The sequence below is a fragment of the Leptosomus discolor genome, chromosome 10, assembly GCF_034619465.1.
Source record: "Leptosomus discolor isolate bLepDis1 chromosome 10, bLepDis1.hap2, whole genome shotgun sequence".
Lineage (NCBI taxonomy): Eukaryota > Metazoa > Chordata > Aves > Leptosomiformes > Leptosomidae > Leptosomus > Leptosomus discolor.
Window position 1 is genome coordinate 10067518 of NC_141400.1, and position 21153 is coordinate 10088670.

At 49.1% G+C, this 21153-nt stretch overlaps 1 protein-coding gene across 1 annotated transcript in view; it reads left to right on the forward strand.

Moving 5' to 3' along the window:
• The first annotated feature begins 272 nt into the window (after positions 1-272).
• The window catches only part of STK10 (serine/threonine kinase 10), a 49628-nt gene continuing 28747 nt past the window's right edge, over positions 273-21153 (forward strand). Inside the window, exons 1-2 of the mRNA XM_086470923.1 lie at positions 273-428; positions 13980-14144. Coding sequence (XP_086327049.1) covers positions 273-428; positions 13980-14144 — 321 coding nt within the window. The remainder of the gene's footprint in view (positions 429-13979; positions 14145-21153) is intronic.

Genomic DNA, 21153 nt, shown 5'->3' on the forward strand with positions numbered 1-21153 from the left:
GGCCGGGCGGGGCGGGGCGGGCGGAAGGCGGCCGCCGGCCAATGGCGCGGAGCGGCGGCAGCCAGGCCAGCAGGTGGAGCGGCGCCGGCTCCATGTGCGCGGCTGGAGGCGGCTCCGCTCCCCGCTCCGCGCTCCCGCCTGGCCGCTCCCCCGGGCGCGCAGCGGCTCCGTCCTCCCCCGGGGCAGGGCGCGGGAGGCGCCCGCCCGCCGCTCCGCTCCGCTCCGCTCCGCTCCCGGCCGCTCCCCGGCAGCCCCGCGCCGCCCGCTCCGGCATGGCTTTCGCCAATTTCCGCCGCATCCTGCGCCTCTCAACCTTCGAGAAGCGGCGGTCCAAGGAGTACGAGCACGTCCGCCGCGACCTGGACCCCGGCGAGGTGTGGGAGGTGGTGGGGGAGCTGGGCGACGGCGCCTTCGGCAAGGTCTACAAGGTGGGTGCGCGGCGGAGGGGGGGGGGGGGGGGGGAGCTCCCGTCCCGGGCGGGGGGCGAAGCGCCTGCGGCCCCGCGGGGGTGGCGGTGGCTCCTCCTGCGGTTTGAGGGCTCGGTTGCGGGCTCCCCGCTTGCTCAGCGGACCTGGGAGGCGTCCGCGGTGCTGCGGGGCAGAGAGCACCCGTGCGGGACCTGGGCCGGCTCCGCGCATCCCGTGAGGCGCTGGGAGGGAGCGGGACGGGGGGCGAAGGCAGCTGGGGGTGTGGGAGCGCGCTGCTTTGCTTGGGGCAGGGGAAGGGAGGGAGAGCAGCTTGCTTTGGGTTTGTTTTGCTTTGGTTTTTTTTTCCCGTTAAATCGCCTGTTTTTAGAGCGATGCTTTTGTAAGGCGACGAGGTGTTCCTTGCCAAGCCTGTCGGTGCAATGAATGGAGGGAGATTTCTTGGAAGTCAGCAGTCTCGGGGCTGCCTCCAAGTTTTGCGAGCCTCCAGGGGTGACATTATTTGTATTCCTGTGGTCCTCGCCGGCAGGAAGCTTGGAGTGAGGCGAGGAGACAGCGCCTTGAGTGGGGACATGTCCAGTGCTATGAGTGCGTAACCCTTATGTTAAAGGATGGGGGTTTAAAGGCCAGGGACTCGCTGTACTTTGCTCTCTAAAGCAACAGTGTTCTCGCTGTTACCGGCTCTGAAATACTTTGGTCTCCCGTGAAGCAGTTGAGAGAGGAAGCTTTTGGTTGGGGCTGGCAGGAGGAGCAGGTTGGGGATCCGTCCTCCCTGGGAAACCTGTGTTAACATATGTAATTTGGAACTGGGGTTGTGAATTAGCTGTGGGGCAGCTGGTTTTTGATGGTCTCCTTAGATCGTTTAAGAAGGTAGTGCCTTTTCAGAATTGAGAAGTAAGTAGTGACTAAAGAGAATGCCAAGAAGGGAGCTGGTTGGTTGCAGGTCAGGACAGGGGTGTTTTGCTACAGTGTCCTGGGATTTGTTGTATTTATTTGTTGTCTCTATCATGTTATTTGATGGAAACTCTCTAAAAAATCTGGGAGCTAAGTATCCATTGAGTGGAAGTCTTCGGTGAAGGATCCCATCTCCCAATAAAATCCAATTCTTAAAGATCATATTTAAATCCGTAATAGGTTTGTCCTTTTGAAAATAGCACCAGTAGTAATTGATGCTTCTGTTACCAGTTTTCTTGGTGTTGTGCATTGGAAACCCATTTGTATATAGCAACATTTGCTCTTCTCCTGGATAATTATTTGATTATATTTGCTTAGGTTTCTCATGCAATGATAGGAAAGAGGTAAATATTGTAAAAGTTAATAGGCTTGAGACAAATGAAAACTTAGAAGAATAACCAATTTAAATCCTTTCTATTTTAAACACGTATAATATATCCAAAGTAGATAACTTTCAGAATAAAGCTACTTTCTAAGTGTCTGGTTTGGTTTTTAAGTGTGTTGTCATGTCTTAATGCCTCTGCTATTAACTCCAGCCTCACACCAATAACAAAATTATCAGAGTAACTTTATGTACTGTAGGCTGTCAGCCTGTCGGGTAATAACATCTCCTCATCTCCAACTATTTCCATCTCATTTTGACCCAAATGAGAATGTGGGTTATAGTAAATGACACAGTGAAGACCATGTGTTTATAACCAGAAGTTCACTCTGTCTATAACTAGTATATTCAGGCAACAGTCTGCTTTTGTGATGTTTTAACATGGTTGATCGGGGGTGGGGATTCACGTTGTGACAGAAATCAAAGGGCTATTTTGTTCTTTCTTAGTGAAGTTTTAATTCTCCGTCATCTTTGATCTCTCCTGCGTCTATTCCCCTTCCTAGTTGGTGAATGGACATGGCTGGTTTTGGAAGAGTTCTCGTGCAAGATTTTGTTTATTTGTTTAAGAATCCCAGATTATTTGGGTGCCGTGTACTATGAAGCCTTATTTTAGATAATAGCCAGTAGCATTATTGCAGAGATGTAGTTTCCTGCCATGCTAAGATTTAACTTGCATGTTGTCTTCCTTTGTCTTTCTATATCTGGAGCACCACCCTAGGTGGTGTTGCATATAGGACGGAGACGTGAAAGAAGAGGCTTGCCCTCTTGTTCTGCTCAGCTGCCAAAAAAGCCCCAAACAAACAAAGCAGGCTGCTTGTGCGCGAGGAGAACGTAGGTGGCCAAGGCACGATGAACAATTTTAATCCTTCTCTTGAAGTCACTAGAAAGTCCGTTTGCTCTTCGCACAAAAGCGATCGTTTAGAGCAAGTCTGAGTGTTTGTATGGCCATGAGAGTTCAGGATGTTTGAATGAGGTTCCTGCCCGTCTTCCGCCCCTTTTCTACACACGGAAGCGTGGGGAGGTGATATAATCCGCCTGTGCCTGCATCCTGCCCTACGCACCCTATGGCTCTGAAGAGCCTGTCGTCCCTGAGCAGTGCAAAAGGACAGGATTTGTACACTGGAGAGTCTGATCTGGGAGGAATTTAGATGTGGACAGAAGAAAAAATGCTCTTGTTTTCGTTGGTTTTGGTTTTATGAGACCAGGTTTGAGCAGGAGGAAGGAGGGCTTGGCTGGGTAATGGTTTTATTGGGGAGTATTACTGCCCAGAGGAGCTCTGTCAGGGAGCTGTGTCTTGGACTCCCCGTGTGCTCAGCTGAGCAAACTTGAACTGGTTTGACACAGTGTTCACAAAAGTAGGACAGGCTTGATTTAAATACGTATTAATTAAAAATCATGTAATCTATCGTGGAGCGCGAAATGTATACAGCAGACCTTAATAAACCTGCAGCCAGTGGAAACTACTGGGATTTCCCTATTTTTATACAAAGACTTTTTTCAGCAAAAGAGGGCTGGATTGTATGAGGAAACTGAAAACACGTTGCAGAGGGTAATGAAGCTGAAAAGTAGGGAGGGGGTGGGGAGAAACTGTTTCTTTCTAGCTCTCATTCTATTAATGTCTTAGTTTTGGTAGGTCTGGTGGGTGTGATAAGGAAGTGATAGCAGCCCATAGATGGCAATGCACTGCATGCCAAATATGCATTGTTACCCACCTCATCCAAAGGCCCCCAAATTAGTGATCTTAAATCAGTCATTAGGCCAGCAGTTGGGAGCTGTGATCAGTCTGTTCTAGCCTGGGAAGTCTGCGGTACCTCTAGGGTTGTGGGCCTAAAAAATACAAGTTCCTAACTCAGACCCTTTTAGAACAGCCTTAAAAAAAGGCAGTTATTTTTCTTCAAAAACACCTAAGATGCAATTCATAAAATATATGGCTGTGGCTTTATTCATTCAAAGTCAACATCTGTTTGCGTGTGCAGGGAGGGAGAGGTGGTAGCAGCACCCCTATGAGCTGCTTTGCCAAAGCAAAGCCGTGCAGATGCTCAGAGCGAAGCCAGCAGTGCAGGCTGCTGTGGGCTGGGTGCTTGGAACCGCTGAATCACATCTCAGTCCTGCAAAACCCATTAGCTGGTGCAGTATTTACTGTCACAGGTAGTTGCGTTAATGTCAGTGGGAACAGATACACAAGGGCTCTTCTGGGCATTGAGAATTCACAAGCTAGCAGGGGATGGACTGGATCTTACAAAAGCGTGGGCTCTGCTGGAAGAAGCCCTGGTACTTGCTGCCTTTCTCATTGTGGGATTGTTTTGCTGTGCTCATGCCTCTTGTGAAGCACTATCTCCCCTTCCCAGCGTGTGCTGATGGGGACACTGGCTCCCTGATAAGGCTTTCTCCTCAGAGGGTGGGGACAGGCTGTCCCCTGCGGGAGCGTGGGCTGCCTGCAGCCCCCAGCGCAGCCAAAAAGGGGTTTGTTCACTTGAACTCGCCTTCAAATGGCTCTTCATGCCAGCTCCCAGAGAGATAATGCTGAGCCTCGTGCCACAGCAACTCGTAGCCTGCCTTTTATGTTGTTGTTCTTTCTTCTTAAGATACGGCTTAAAAAGCTGAATTTGGGTTATCTGATTATGGTGGTATTAGTGCTGTACACACTACAGACTATAAATGCTCTGTTTTGAAATTTGGGTAATAAAAGACTAATTGTTAAATGTTGTGCAGCTGCCTTATGAGCCTGGCTTTCATGGCGATGGGCCTGTTTAAAGGCACGAGACCATCCCTGTCACTTGCAGACCTCTCTCTGCTCACCAGCCGAACCTACACTGCTCTGGGTTTCGGTGAGTTGGCTCAAGTGGCTTAGGCTCAGCTCTTGTCGGTTTGATTCATGAGGGATTTAACATGTAATTCCTGGAAAGGGTGTCATGGAGAGATGCTAATCTGCTGGGTTAGTTTAAAAAAAAATTAAAAAAGAGGAAGAAAAAAAAAAAGAGGGGGTGGAAGCTCAAGTCGATTGTAACTGGCCACAAAAAAAATCTAAAAAACAATAGTAAGGTTAAATCATGGCCTTGTCCCTTAGAATAGCTGAAGGGTTTTCTTAAAATGTTTCAGCTGGGGAGAGAAGAGGAATGGGAAGACAGCACTCCTTTACTTACAGAGCAGAGTCCCAACAATGTTAAACGTGGTTGAACTTTAAACTTGATGTTCACTTTAAACTCACTGAAACGTGTGATGCTTCATCCCTGCTGAAGTCCAAGTGAAGCTTGTCCTGCACTCTGTGGAGCCACGGGGTTGTATCTGTGTGGCAGGGGAGAGGGTTAGCTCTCCATGGCCTAAATATTTTGATAATGACTTCAGTGTCATGGCCCAGAGCTTGGCAATGCTGCTGACAGTGGGAGCTGTGGGCAGCTGCATGGAAGAGAAAGCTTAGATGAAGGCTTTGAGCCTTTCACCCTCAAGCACGTGGCAATCGTTGTTCCTTAGAAAAATCCCTGCCCAGCACATCTTGTAATTTTTTAAAATTTTTTTTTCTTGAGTGTGCAGTTTCCAAAAAAAAAAAAAGGTTCCTTTTCTCATCCTTGGGGTGCTGCTGTCTGTAAATCTGGGGCTCTCCTCATGAGTCTCAGGTCAAACCCACCCTCACTGCCACACTGTGTGTGTGGTCATGGGTCCCCGTGGGATGCTGCCCACCTGCAGCAGATGGCTGTGCTGCCCTACCGTCCGCCAGCACTGCCCGCCTTGCTCAGCCTGAAATCCTGACGGAAAAGGAATTCTGCTATGAAGAGTAAAGTCGCTTAAATAGTCTATAAAATAATGAAGTAATAGGTACTCTTGAAGGCACGGGGAGCAGTGTATGCTGGGGACATGCCAGGGTTGGTCACTGCAAATCACAGGCAGGGTGAACTGCTGCCTTGCTCAGCATAGCCCATCTGGTTCAGTGGCTGGCCCTGAGCGGCATCCAGTTGCCAGAGCTGCTTTGCTCCCATTGAAGAAAGGAGAATGCAGTTGCATTCGGGAGTGCTATCTGTATGTGCTGCCTCAGGGATGCAGGGTTGGAAGGGGCAGTGTGCCCCTTGTGAAGAGCAGAGCGATGGCACTGGTGCTGCTGGAGTTGGATTGACTGACTCCTGTCTCTTGGCTGTAGAAAAACACCTCACTTCCACCCCCCTGCTCTTCAAAACAGAATTCTCTTCCCATCCAGCATGTGGAAACCTTCCTGACGTTTTTCCTTCTTGAGCAATTCCCTGACACCTACCTGTGCTCGTGTCCTTATGGCTTACGTCCTCATTTAGCCAACCAAAATGTTTGTGTGGTATTTCAGTAGGCAGGAGGGACAGTGAAGGAAGTTGTGCCCCAGCCAAGCCAGCCGATGTTGGTGGACCTCAGTGCTTGCATCTGTTGGCATCGTTGAGTTGCTGCCTGCCCGGCATTTCTCTCTCAACAATCGCAGGCAAGCGCAGGCGTGCTGCTGGGGTGTCCTCCCCGGGCGCGCTTGTGCTGTGGAGAGAGCAAAGGTCTGATCAGTTTTTTTATTCTTCTACCAGGCCTTGCTTTTCTGATGCTTTTCTAGCACAATGTGAAAGGGCTGACGGACACAGACATGCATGCTACCACCGCCTGTCTCAGCCCTGTTCCCTGGGGCCATTCAGCCCACTGCTCACGCCTTCGCTCTCTATGTACCAAATTTGTTGCAGAAAGTTGCTAGGGAACTTAGAAGTGGTTGCATGGATTATTTTTTTTTTTTCCCCGTTTTAATTTTTTTTTTTTTCCAATGTTGTGGCATTGACTGAATGAAGACCAGGGCAGGATTGCTTCACTTGGAGCACTGGCTCTTCCAGGGGACCAGTGATTTGAAGGATGTTTCGTGCTTCCAAGTTATAGGCCTGTGTAGGCTGAAGGTGTTGGATCCATGTGGATCTTTCCTCTCTTCAAACCTTGCGTGTGTATTTGTTTAGTTCTCATTCACATCAGGACCGTGAGGTCCACTCAGTTTCTGTAGGTGGGTTATAGTGGGGTGTATCAGCAAAGAAGCCTCTTCTTCTGAAGCACTGCATGGAGCTTTTCTGCTCCTTGACTAACATGCTGCTGTGTGCGCTTGTTATCTCGCACCTCTTCCTGCTGGGCTATTGCTGAGCTTTTAAGGCAAGAGAAGGTGTATATGCCATGCTTTGGTCACACTATTTTTTTTTTGTCACCTCTACATAGAAAACAGGTCCTTGGGCATAGCGTGAGCGCTTTGGTGATGTTACTTTTCCTTGCATCTAGCTTGTAAAACCAGAGGAAGGCGTTTCTGCATTTTTATTTTTTTTTAACTAACGTTTTTCGACTTGTTTTGCAAGCCACTTCCCCTTCCCCTAGCACTTGCAGAAGTGTTGCCACAGCTGCCAGAGCAGCAGTGCTGGTGCAGCCCGGTCGGGGCCCTGCCTGACCTGGCGCCCGGGGGCTGCTGTGTGCACGGGGGGTGGCTAGACCAGGGCTCTGCCAGCCTTACTGCTGCGGCCGTGCCGGTTTGTCGCTAACAGCTCTGCTGAGTGGTACCAAGGGCTGAATTCAGCATTTCCCAAAAAAACCTCAACTCAAAACAGGCTTCATTTGAGCTCATTGAGTTTCATTGAGTGCACCCTCAGCAAGTTTGCCAACGACACCAAGCTGTGTGGCGCGGTCGACGCGCTGGAGGGAAGGGAGGCGATCCAGAGGGACCTTGGCAGGCTGGGGAGGTGGGCCTGTGTGAACCTCATGCAGTTCAACAAGGCCAAGTGCAAGGTCCTGCCCCTGGGTTGGGGCAATCCCAAGCACAGACACAGGCTGGGGGATGAGCGGATCGAGAGCAGCCCTGCGGAGAAGGACCTGGGGTTGCTGGTGGGTGAAACACTGAATATGACCCAGCAATGGGCACTCACAGCCCAGAAAGGCAATGGCATCCTGGCCTGCATCAAGCTGCTCAAGCAGGTCCAGAGGAGGGTCATGAAGATGCTCAGGGGGCTGGAGCACCTCTGCTGTGAGGACAGGCTGAGTTAGGGGTGTTCAGCCTGGAGAAGAGAAGGCTCTGAGGAGACCTTCTAGCGGCCTTCCAGCACTTAAAGGGGGCTGCAGGAAAGGTGGGGAGGGACTCTTGATCAGGGAGGGTAGTGATAGGATGAGGGGTAACAATTTCAAACTGAAAGAAGGGAGATTTAGATTAGATATTGGGAAGAAGTTCTTCACTGTGAGGGTGGTGAGACACTGGCACAGGCTGCCCAGAGCAGCTGTGGCTGCCCCCTCCCTGGCAGTGCTCAAGGCCAGGCTGGATGGGGCTGGGAGCAACCTGGTCTAGTGGAAGGTGTCCCTGCCCATGGCAGATCCCTTCCAACTCAAACCATTCTACAATTCTATGATTTATGTGACAAACTGAAGTGGCTCTAGGGGGCTTGTTGGGCATGGAACTCATTTCTGCTCCCATTTATTATTTGACAATAATACGAGTGCTGACTCAAGCCTGTCTATTCTGTGTTTGTTTATTGATGCAGACAGCTCAGGCAAAGTTCATTGGAAGGCAATTAATCATTATGTAATCCCTGAGAAATATGTAAGTGAGGAGTTGCTTGCGTACAAAGACGCACAACAGGAGTATGGTGCATGGTGGATGGGAGGGGGAAGTCAGAACTATCAACCCCCAAATACAGCATTCACTGAAAGCAGCAGGCTTCTTACTCCTGGTTCTCTAACTCTGCATTATCTGAAGCATCAGCTCTCCTGGCACAGAGAGAAAGCTTACAAGGATTGGAAGAGTAGATCACAGCAAAACTATGGTGGCACGATATGGCAGACCAGCTTAAAAAGGATCATCCCTTGGCTTTGAAGATACTGTGGGCAAGCAAGCCTAGATGAAGTGGTTGGGGCGCTCTTGGTGTTAGCTCTCTTCTTTCTACTAGTGAGTGAGAGTTCATGCAGGGTTTTCCTCTGCCTCACCTAGAAACTGGTTGTGTCTTTGGTGGCAGTCCTGCCCAAGGAAGGACCGAACAATCCAGCCTTCCGGTAATGTGTTCTTTAAAGGCTTAAAATAGTTCCTGTGTTTGTCACAATCTGGATTTCACAATAGCTCAGAGGGTGAGTCACAGGCGAAGGCCAAACAGCCTCTTCTGTCACCTGAACAGGCATCTCTCACCCCTTAAATCAATAAGCTGTGCACTAGTTTCTCTATACCTCTGCCTTCTAGGAGTAATCCTACTCATCCCCTATTCCCTGGTGTTCCCAGTGTGGCAGTACTGTGACCAGGGCCCATCTTGCTCCAGAGAACTCTAGCAAAGTCCTTTGCTTTGTATCCTGCTTGGCTCCTGGCTTGGCTTTCTGGAAGTGGTTTACTGGATAACTTTTATTTGATATGTTTTCTTTTGTGGAATACATGTTCCATTCCTGTTTCTGCACAGACCTGTCGGCTGTGGTCTGTGTGGTGCGTTGATTTGTACAGAGGCTGATAGTGGCCATGGGGGCTTTTCAGGTTTTTAAATGCCAAGACGGTAATGAATCTAATGATAGTTCGGCAGCACATCCTAGGCACTATGCTGGCAGCTGTCTGCTCTGTTTTTCTGGTGCTAATTAGCACTCCAGGGACAAATTATCTATCTGTGGCATTAAAATGTCCAGGAGTGGAGGAGCTAAAAGATGGAACTGGATGCATGCTTTTGACTGACCAGCCATAGGCTGTAAACTGGCATCAAACAGCTTCTCTTCTTGGGATCTTACCATCTGGGTGGTTATTTCACTTCTGTCCCCAAATTTCACTGGAAAAAATAGAAACACCATGAATTTTTCAAAGCCTGCACATTTAGGGGTGTTTTACCTGGGAACAGAAGCTCTTCCCCTATCTCTGCTTTCTCTACGTGGACTTTTGCTGGGTTGGAGACCCTGTAATTAGGCTGGGGTTTGCAGAAGATTTTAGATTTTGCAGGGTTTCATTCCAAATGATGTGGCTGTCTAACAAAGTCACTGTTGGGTAGTCATCCTAGGGTGCTTTCTAGTTCCTGTTTTTCTACTTTCTGACATGTCAGTGTCTCTTCCTTTCTTTGGGATGTAAAGACAAACAAAACTACATGACAGAAATTTTCATTTCCCTTGCTGCAAGACAAGGGCATGACCCCCAGTGAAGCTGAAGGTAAAGGTGAGATTGCAAAGAGGCTGGTAGCAACCCTTTTCTTCCATCCTGCAGTTCTTGGTGAGCAAGCAGCAGCTGCTGCCTCTTCTCAGCCTGGCGCTGTGTGTCCCCTTGCTATGAGAGGTATTGTTGAGGCCTGCAGGTCACAGACTTGGAGATGCTGGTTCCTTCTGCCTAATTGCTAGCTTGGCTCTTTGAGGTCAGAGTGGGCTGTGTTTAGCTTTGTGCTAATGTCTCGGGGCAGATTCTGGTCTCTTGCACAAAGATAAGCAGAAATCAGGAAAGGGCTTTAAACCCTAAAGCATAATCTCATGCCTGGGATGTCTGAAACCAGCACTCAGCGATGGCAACGTATACATTGGGTCTAATTAGGATCCAAACAAACCTTCCTGGAAGAACATTGCTGTCATAATACGTTGTGTGCAGGAAAATACCAACAGGAAAGCTGAAGGAAATTGCCCGACGTGAGTTGCAGAGAGACCGCCCAGCATACTTGGCCAAAATCTGGTACTGCCTGTACAAATCTGGCTTGCTGTGAGCAGCTTTTGGAGCTGGCTGGCTGCTGCAAGGGGCTGTGATGCAGCCGTCTGTCTGCCTGATGGCAGGCAGCTGCCATTCCCAGGGAGGCCCCGGGGAACGTGGCTGTAGCCTGGTGTCAGGGCTGGAGGACAAGCAGAGAAAAAGGGAAGATGAAGATATGGGCGGAAGCTCCTTGGATTTCCAAAGCTCTTGCGAGGACAAATGTGACTTGCTGAGCTCAGTTCAGAAGTGCCCACACCAGCCAGTGTGCATCTTCCTCCATCTGGTATGGTAGAAACACTACAGACTGGGTTTGGGCTCAGTGAGGCCATGGGCAACTCGGGAGGGGATCAGCTGTCCAGCTTGTATGAGTGTTGGTCCTCTCAAAGGCAGCTATGTGGGGCAACCAGCCTCCTCTCCACGCTGCAGTGGGCCACGCTGAAGGAGACTTCATTTTCCAGAATCTCCTACTGACCCGATGGTCTCGAGTCCCCTTCCTACTTCAGCTGCTTCTGCCATCCCACAGGGCTGTAGGGCATTTTGTTCCCTTCTGGGAAGTGCCGTGAGCGCACTCAGTTGTAGCGGTGACATTATTGCAGGGCCGCGGAAAGTACAGGGTTCATGCCTACGCCATCCCCTTGGCATCCCTACCCACGTGAGCCTGCTGTTTCAAAAGCTCGTGTTCTTGCATCATGAGTTCGTGGTGTCCTGAGCTGACTTCTCCTCGGAGGTGTTGGTCTCGTTTCAGCTGGTGTGACCAGGCACTGTGACCTCTCTGTGTCAGCTGGCCTGGGGGAACGTGCGACAGCAGTGCTCTTCTTCCTTTGGGGTGGAAGCCCACCTTATGCAGCTCATGAGATCCCCTCACTCCCTGAGCTGTGCCCCCTGCTAGAATGGATGAGGAAATGGAGATGGCTGGGTAAATGCTTCCATTTGGGACAGTCCAAAGTGGTGGAGAAAGGCAGCAGCTAATTCTTTAAAGTCTTTAAAGACTGAATGTCAGGCAGGGTGTACATGGGCTCCTATCTAGAAAGGAAGCGATCACTGGGAGTTGCTGGGTTGCTCACCCGCTAGTCACAGGAGTAACGATGAATGAGGTCAGGCTGCCCCAGTGAACGCGTGGGCTGCAGTCACTCCCCCACCCACAGCTAGCAGCCTGGTTTGCAAAACCACGTCCTCCAGCTCGGCATCCAGCACCCCTGCGTGCCTTAGCGAGCCTGGGAGGGGATGAGAGGTGGCAGCATGGCTCCCCCAAGGCTTGGGGGTGAGGGCAGGTTGGTTTAGACCTCTCCGTGGGAGATGATGCAGTGGGGGTCTGGGGCACATTCTGCTCCTGTTTTTTTGTTCAGGTGCCTGCAGGGCCCCAGCATCCTGAAAGGGCTGAGCTAGCTGGGACCTGGCCGGTGGGAAGCGTGTGATGGCTGACCTCCAAGGGAAGCCCCACCTCTTCTCACAATATTTACTTCTCCTCCTTGGACCTCTCCCAACGCCGTAAGTGCAGAGCAAACACAGTGGGGCACTTCTTGCTCTGTTTCGGAAGCGCTGCATTTTTCCCTGTGCTTGCTGTGCTCTGCATCTCCCCCTGCCCTTCTCTGTGTGCCCTCCTCTAGGCATCTGGTAGCAACTTGGTAAGAAACACACCAACCTGAGTGGAAAAAAAAAAAAAACACCCTAATTTCTTGTACAACCAACATGAGCTTCTGTCTGGCGTTTGGGCAGCGAGCCCAGGTGGAAATGGATTTGTCCCCTGTGGTAGACACAGCTGTCCATGCCAACTTGTGTGAATGCAGAAAGTCTTCGAAAGTCATCAGAGTGGCAAGGGTCCCTTATTTTCCTCCCTCCGTTCTATGATTTTCCCCTTATTCCTTGCCCCCACTCCCCAGCCTGTTCCTTGGTACATGGTTATACTATCACCTAGGCTATATAAAACTCTTCAGCAGGGCTTGCGGTGTTTATTCTAGGAATTAATCCTCCTGTAAGCTCCTGCGTAAGTTTTCCAAACACAGATATGTAAACTGCAAAGCAGTAAGAAAGGTCACAACTGGAGTTTGCCCAGCTCCTCCGGTGGTAACATCTACAGTGGGACTTTCATCCCTAGGGAAGAGGCAGCCCAGAGTGGGTAAGTTGGAAGGAAAATGGGTAATGAACTGGAATCATGGTGTGGGGGCTCTTCAGAATTGGTGGGGAGCAGAGCGGGTGAGCTATAGGGATTTATCCTGTCCCTTGATCTGCTGAGTCAATGTGCTTCTGGGAATGGCGGGGAGCTCCTGAGTTGTCAGCTCCCGTCTCGCCCCCTCTCCCAGCGTGTGACCCATTTCACAGTGAAGCACTGTGTGCAGGCTGTCTCACAAACGCCCTTCTGGCATTTTGTTGCAAACTTCTAATTCTTGCAACAATTTGTGCAAAGTTCCAATTGCAAATGCAAGCTTGCCCTGGCAGTTTTGGGGGAAGCCAGTGGACAGTGCTGGGTGGGTGATGTTGAAACAGTCCTGTGTGGGAGCAGCTCTGAGGCTTTCCTGGCAGTGCCTGCTTACAGATGCTTGCCTTTAGCCAAGCCTTTTGTCAGCTGCCTCTTTCCTCACACAGGATGGGGGCACAAGAGGAGTGGGGTGATAAGAAACATGTCTGCAAATGCTTCCAAGTCAGCATTAATACCCCTTTGCTGGTGTGTGGCACCTACAAGCAGAGCAGCACCCGTGCAGCTATCGGTGACCCCTTCCTAGGCAGCATGAGCTGCTTGGAAAAGGGTGTTTGGGGGGGAAGGAGGTCAGCAAATTGGTAACCCAAGGGTACGCTCCTGTGTTGTTGTGAGGAATGGGGAGGGAAAGTCAGCAAAAGTTTTCCAGCCACTAGGACAAAGAGGTTTTGGTGGGTTTCTAGTCATTTGGTGAATAAGATGGTTAAAGGGACTATATGAAATGGAGGGGGCAGTTGGAAGAGCGTATGTAGTACTTTTCTTACAGTGATCTGAAGAGCTCACTAACATGCAACACCAGGAATGCCGGCCAGTCTTGGGAAATCAAAATGCACCCTTCTTGGTTTACCTGCTAAGGAGGTGATCCCTACGTTTCCCCCATGAGTTACAGAAAACCGCCCTGGTGAGGGTTCTGGTGAGGAAGGGGAGTGTAGGGATGTTCTGGGTGGAGATGGTTCACAGCTGTACTGTGAATTTGGTCAGATTGTCTGTGTACTCAGGACTTCTCTTAAATGGAGCTATCACCAATGCTACTAGCAGAGAGCCTCTAATACTCTGAGGTTTTCTTGCTTCCATCTTTTTCATGCTACAAACAATAGGATGCATCTCCTTTTCTAAAAGCCTCTTTTTCTCCGTGATAGGAAGTGGTGTGGGCATTAGAGACCGGAGGGAGGAAGGAGGATGCTTTGGCTCTTACACAGCTTTCATCCTCTCTGCAAAGCTACAGGCAGGTTTAGGAGGCAGAAATGCATCTGCGAGTTTCCGTGCTTGTGTTGTGGCTGGTACCAGTCAAGCTGAGCGTGAATTGGAGGAGCAGGAATTGTGCAAGTACTGTATGCTCCTGGCTCTTCTCGCCTTTGCACTCACGCTCGTTTTGTCTTGCAGGCTAAGAATAAGGAAACTGGTGCTTTAGCGGCTGCCAAAGTCATTGAAACAAAGAGCGAAGATGAACTGGAGGATTACATGGTGGAGATTGAAATACTGGCAACCTGCGATCACCGGCACATCGTCAAGCTGCTGGGAGCGTTTTATTGGGATGGCAAGCTCTGGGTAAGAGGCTATTGCTGTGTGACCTGTACAGCTGGGCATTTCTCACTTTGCAGAGAGGAAATGGCTAATTTATGTCAAAGCAAAACCTCTGGAGCAGCTTAAAGCATCAGCGTGAGTTAAAAATTACTCACAAGCTGTGCTCTACTCACTGCATGAACAGTGCCTGGATTTCCCCCACTTTCTAGCTATCTTCTAACTAAAGCTGCTTATAAATAGCTCGGGGAAGATCAAGAGATCTTCACTGTAAAGTGAAAACTGGAATTGGATTTTTTCAGCATTTGGAGTTTGTGAAGGTAGAAAATGCAGCACCAATAAGAGCATCTCTTCCCCATGCAGCCGATCTTTTGAAAGATCAGATGAAAGGGTAACCCTGGGTTTTTTGATCTGTAATGCAGAGGCAGCTGATAGCAAGAGCTCCATTTCCCATAGCTGTGGAGGCCCAGGGACATGAAATGCAACCCAGCGGGGTAGTGCAATGGCTAGTTGTGCTGCGGCTGGAGCAGCAGCTTCCTGCATCTCTTTCCCCTAGCCCAGCAGGTGTGTGTATATAAATTTCCACACCCCCACCTGATATTTTCCTTGAGTCCCTGGCAGCAGAGGAAGGTGGGCGTGAAAGGCACCTTCCTACATGCTGCCATGGGAATAGTGCAGGGGCTGGAGAGAGTGAGGGCATGAACCCTTATGTACTTGCCCCGTGCAGGTGTGCCTGTGTCAAGATAGTGGAAATCAGGTGGATATGAGGATTTTCAAACCTGTCGTCTTGGCCAGTTCATCTGCTCCTTCTTGTAGCTACTGGCAAGTCAGGAGAGTGCCAAAGGGTTCAGCAGCTCTGTTACTTTTTGAATGCTTTAGATACCTTCATGGCCTCCCAGGGTGATCTTACTACAGTTAAAAAGAGAGATCTCAGCTTTTGAGACTTGCACTTGTGTCAGCTGAGCTGTCAGAGCCGTCAGTCCCTGCTTGTTGTGCTGAAGCCTGAGCGCAGGCTGAGCCACAGGGCTGTTGCCAGAATAACACCATCCGTGTCTAGTTCATTCCTCGGTTAAGCGATGCAGGAGAAGGGACTGTTTCACTGGGCAAAGTCTGCTTATTCAGCAAGCGCCTTTTTGCAACGTCAGCATGCACCGGTGTCCCTTCTTATTTAAAAATCCATCTATAAAGGCCCCAGCTTCTCTGTGACACTCTACTCGGAGGTCTGCGGTACCCAGCACTGAGCACTTCCCTCTGTGCATCTTCTTGCTCCGAGGGAACTGGGCTGCAGGTTGTCTAGAGACTTGGTATTTGGATGGCTACTAATCATGATGCTGAGCCCTGGGTACATTAAAGAACAAAGTAAATATATACCCTTCTAAGGAAGTGCAAGGCAAACATCTCTCCTAGGAGGGGACTCAGGATTTTACAGATTGCAACTACAGCAAAACTAACCTTGGCAAAACTGAAAATACACTGAGCTTGAGTGAGAGATGGGGCTAGTTTATATTCCGCCATGTTCTGCTGGCTTTACTTCCCTTCTCTGTGCCTGTTCTGCCTGAATTTTATACGTTGGCCTTGTTTGCTCTCTCTAAAATGTCAGCCCTCTCCCCTTTCCCCTTCCACCTCCTCCCCACAATAGGAAGCTTTGCCTTCCTTCCTGTAGGGAAAATGGATTGCAGAGCTCCTCTGCTCTGCCTTTGTCCAAGAAGTGCTTTGTAATGTCGTATGCTTGCCGACCTACTAAAATTAAACAGCCTCTTTGAAGCTACTGGAACAAGAGCCTCCTGTATGAGGCTCTCCCGTGAGGGTAGACGTTACAGCCCCGTCCATTGTTTTGGGAGGAGGATCATTCTCTTTCTTTAATTATTTGAGTGGCATTTGGATTTCATTGCTCAGGCTGTTCTTACTAATGCTCTAGTGTTTTGCTGGCTTTGAGGGAAGTAAATAAGCCAGGCTGTTATACTTCTGGAAGGCTTCTAGTTGCTGCCAGGTTTTCCCTAAAGTCAAAAGCTTCTGCTTCTCGGTCACCAGCGCTTCTGGGGAAAATTTACATCCAAATATAAACACCAACTTTCATTGTCTTGTCCCTAGCCCATCCCCATTTCTGTCTGTCTGGTTGTTTTAGCCAGCACTTTGTTGGACCATTTGCAAATGGTCCCCTTGCATGATGGGTGCATGAACTCTACTGGTCTTTTGGCTTCAAGTGGCTATGGCTTTGGGTAAAACTGCCGTGGGTACGTGTCTGGTCAGTGATCTGCTGTGGTTTCCTTGTCCTCGCATCCCAGCATGTAAGACAATGTTCAAAGTGGGAAAAGGGCAGGAGTGGGAGCCCGCAGACAGGCTGGCAAGGGGTCTAGACGTGCACAACCTCCTGGATGGCAGGAGCTCTTTGGTTCTGAATAATTTATGGCTCGATCTGTGCCACAAGCAGTCTCAGCCAACGGCGCCGAGAGGGGCTCTTGCTAAATCAGTCTATTGACTGTTCTCTGACTCTTGAACTAACAAGGAAAATATGTGAGGAAACCTGGCCTTTGGTGGTGGTGGCTGCTCCTGCAGAAGCTTCCTTGTCCCCCTGAGCTGCATTAGGTCTCCATAGCTCCTCTCTGCCAGGGTTTGGCTTTGCGCTTCAGTAACCAGAAGGTGTCATGCAATATTTATGGAGTAAAAAACGTTTCTGTGCAAAGGGAAGTGGCTTATCCTGCAGCAGCTGCTTTGAAATCCATCACACTGAAATGGAAGCATAAACCAGCAAATTCCTCTTGCTGTTATACCTGATCAACATCAAGCTGAAGGAGGAGAACCCCAGTTCTCACGCAGGTCAGAGCAGAAGCCTGCTGTGAACCAAAGGCTTGGAGGACCCCAGTGAGTCCCCAGGAATGTAACTGGTGAGATGACAGCATCCAGCATGAACTTCTTCAGCATATAAATACACTGCTGAGATGCTGTGCCCTCACCAGCAGTTACTATCTTATTCCATTCCCCCTCCATCTTCTTTTCTTTGCTCATGGCAGAGGCCAAGCAGTCTTGTGCTGGTTGAAAACAGCCCAGGGAGGCTTGCAAAACTGCAGTGGTGGGAGCTTTCATGATTTTATTTTATTTTTGTTATAAGCCCTGTGGCATTTGATGTTCCTTTGCATAAATCCCAGCTGCTGGAAATGGGGGCACTAAATGAAAGCTGAGAATCTCATGCTATTAAAGAAAAAAAAAAAAAAAAAGCCTGCTTTGAGTCCTTGTGGCTGGGCCACATTTTAAAGTCTTTTTTTTTTTTTTTTTTTTTCCTGAAGTGCGATGTAGGACTTGGAAACACAAAGGCAAATCTCCCTCACCCCATATACATGCAACTTTAAAAACGAACTTTTTAAAGCTATTTTGTTCTGAGGAATGGGACTGAGGTATGGGTTTTGAATGCTTGGAATCAATGGTGCTGCATTTGTGCTGACAATTATTAGTATGTGGGAAAGAAAAACAACGGACTTTGTGTGTTATGTCCCTCTTGAGGGCTATGTGGTGGTTCGGGTGTTTTTCCCCCTTCCAAAACAACAGAAAAAGGCTGAAACCTCAAAGGAAGGGAGGAACTTTTGATCTCCTGCTTCTGAATATCTCTGCTGCTTCTGGATGTCTCCTTTCACAGACAGAGGGATGATAAGATGACCAGGGAGGAGGGTCTTATTTAGAGTGATGAACTTGGACTTTCCTCCGGGAGATCTGTGCTCCCAGGGGACAGTGGGCATCTCCGCCAGACAATACAACACGCTGCAGCAGCTGCTCCACGGAGCGGGGCAGGAAACCCGGGATCCCTCTTGCAGGAGCCTGTGGAGATGCTCCAGCATCAAGTCTGCCGGGTTTTCTGGAAATTAGTTGAAATGTCATTTGGCCCCAGGTATTTAACTGCAGGACTCTGCTAGTAGTGGTACAACTTTTCTAGCAAAGCACCAGGGAGTTCTGTTCCCCCTCCCTCCCTTTCTATAAACCGTGGTTGCTATAGCAAACGGGCTTTTGAATAAATAGATATTTCCTGGAGATCAAAGCAAAAATCGCTGTACCGTGCAGGTAACCCTGCCTTGCTGGAGCATTTTGGGGATGGTTAATTTAATCAGCTTAGAGTTTCTTCTCGCTGGCCCGCTGTGTGGGTATGTGACTCGTATACCTTGCAGAGAGGCACCAGCTTTGTAGCTACTCTTTGTACTTCCCTTAAAAAAAGCTTTTTGCATTTTCTGTGGGCAGGCCCTGACCTGTTTAGCCAGGGATTTTTTGGATTGCTACCCCTTTGATATGAATGTTGACTGGAGACTTGGGCATTCTTGAAAATCCTGTATCATGAAGAAATGTTCATTATCCCATGCACTAGACTGCTGGGCTATGTAAAGCATCTGCAGCTTTTAACTCTCTTAAGCTGGAAATACCTTTTCTTTAAAACAAACGAAAAGAAAGCTGATAACAGTATCAGATTCCCTAAGGTTTTTCTTAGCGAAGGGAGGTTATTGCAACTTGCAGGTATGTCTCGCAGGGTGAGCAGCGTGAGCTGTGGCTGGATGCCTGCAGGAACCCCTCTGCATGAATGCTGTACCAGACCAGGGCTCTCTGGGCTGTTCAGTCATCTGTCCCTGAGGAATCCGAGGGCTATTCGTATGCCTTTAAAATTTCACTTGGCAGGAGAGTTGCAGTCTAAACTGGCCCTTCCTGCTTGGCCTCGTGCTCCTAAAGCTTTGTACCAAACTTCCCCCCAAAGTGCTTGAACAGTTGTATGCAGCTCGTGAGTGCTGAACTGCGCGTAGCGTTGAGCACAGCGAGTGGAGGAGAGATCCAGAAACACAAAGTGATCCCAAATCTGAATTTTGTTAAACAGCTAGCCAATGTCCTAGAGGAACAACCCTTTCCTTTTTCTTCCTCCTTTCCCCCAACTGCAGAAACTTAAATCCATGCCAGATTTGGCTGCACCCTGAGAGCTCCTGAGAGCACACAGTGCTGTGCTGCTGGCAGGGCTGTGCTCTGGTACCCAGGAGCTGCTGTGGGATAAGCCCCGCTGGGCAAACTGGCGTGGGGGTGGTGTTTGCTGGACCGGTTTCTAAATTCCTACCAGCCCAGAATTTGTGCAGAACTGCAAAACAGTAACTTCTGCAGGGTGAATAGGCGAGGAGCAGGTGTGGGCAGACATCTGTACACATCAGGACAGGGCATTGCTGTGGCCCAGAAGGCTGGGAGTGTGGCAGGGACATATCACTGTGTCCCCTCCCTGTCCTTAGAGTCAGCTGGATGCACGTCGTCTTGGCCGGGGCTGGAATCTGGAAAAAGCAATGTAACCCAGTGATTTTTCTGATGCTTCCCTGGATTTCCAGGGTCAAGCAATTTGCTGTTCAGAGTAACATAATTGACCTGAGTGGGTGATCACTTCTGCTTTGACATTGGGACTGTGTCTTTACCAGCTGGGACCCCGCAGAGTGGGTGTCTGGGTGGCGTCCTGCCTCCCCTCTGTGTCACCCGCTGCCTACCTGCGAAGCAGTCAGGCTTCTCTCTGCCTCACCCTTATGCAGGTTGTTTACTGCCTTTCCCAAAGACATGGAGGTCCAAGTATTCTTCTGCCCTCCTCTCCGCTGTAAAGTGGGGCAGTACGTTGCATGGGACCAACGTATCTGCTCTGTCTTGTGAACGTGAGCTTGAGCATTCAGACTCCTGGCAAGTTGCTGGAAATCCTATTCTGGGTAAAACTGGGGCTTTCCCTTAAAGCAGGGATGGAAACGGAGTGATTTTTGATCAACCACCAGGAACGACTTATGCAGCAGGCAAATTACCATAGCCCAGCCAAGTTCAAGAGTGCTTCTACAGGTACCAACATGACAACGCAAACTAGAATAGAAGCCTTTGTCTACCATCCTTTATACAGGATAACATTGCAAGAAAAGGTTATGGAAGCAATAATAATGCCTTGTGATTACATACGCTTGTCATCCATACACCGTGGATCTCCTTCATAAGAGACCTGGTGTCATTATCCTGGTTGTTAGAAGGGGGAGCGGAGGCACAGACAAGGATTTGCCTAGAGTTTACCCAGCAGGTAAATGGTACTTGGGAATAAGTCTTATGTGCTGAATCTGTCGAGGTTTATAACCATAAGGCCATAGTTTTATGAAAAGAAAGCAGCAAACAAGAAACCTATAGGCAAATCAGTTTTCAAAGCATTTTAGAACTTTGTTTAGAAATGAATTGCAATGAGCCACGTTCACACTTGGCTGGCTTACCAAGGGAAATGCTAAGGAATAATGTTTGCATATAAATAAATACTTATGAACCACCTGTGTATAGGAGACAGTGCCTTGAAACGCATCTTCAGCCTGTGCCCTGGAATAAGCGATAGATTGTGGGTTTAGACTTCTTTACTTTGTTTCAGATATAGCCTGAAAGTTGTCATTTGAGAGGGAGAGACAGCCTTTTGCAGACCTTATGGCTTGCGGTGGTTTCCATTGACTTCAAAGCCCTCACTGGAACAGTTAAATAGCAATACTCTAGTCTTGTGTGATGGATCCAGGCACCTTGGAGATGATCAGAACAAATAATTGTTCCTAGGGAGGAGCCAGGCAGGAGTGGAAATCATGTAAAGTCTTTTGTTACCCCTTCAACAAGTCGTCTTTCTGGCCAGGTGAGGCTTTGAGTCTGTGTTGGAACTGCTGGTTGTTAATAAAAGACACCAGGAAACTTGTCCTGGGTCAAACTTGAGCTCTCACAGTGAGCTCTGCCCTTCTGAAATGCATCATCTATTTTAGATGCTGGCACAAACTTGGGGCACTTGACGTTGGTGAATCTTCCCACTGAAGAAGCAGCTTGTTCCTTTTAACTGTTTATGTTTGAAAGGATTTTCTGCACTTTGCTGCACATCCAGTAACAAATGCTCTTGGTGAACTGAGTGGCCTCTAAATGGTGATTAACTTTGAAAGAGAAGGGGGATCCCAGTCACAGCCCTCCAAGCAGCAAAGGCTTTGCCCTGTGCCTGGGCAGAGAGCCATTGCCTGGGTGTTTTTCTGGTTTCTATAGCAAACAAGAG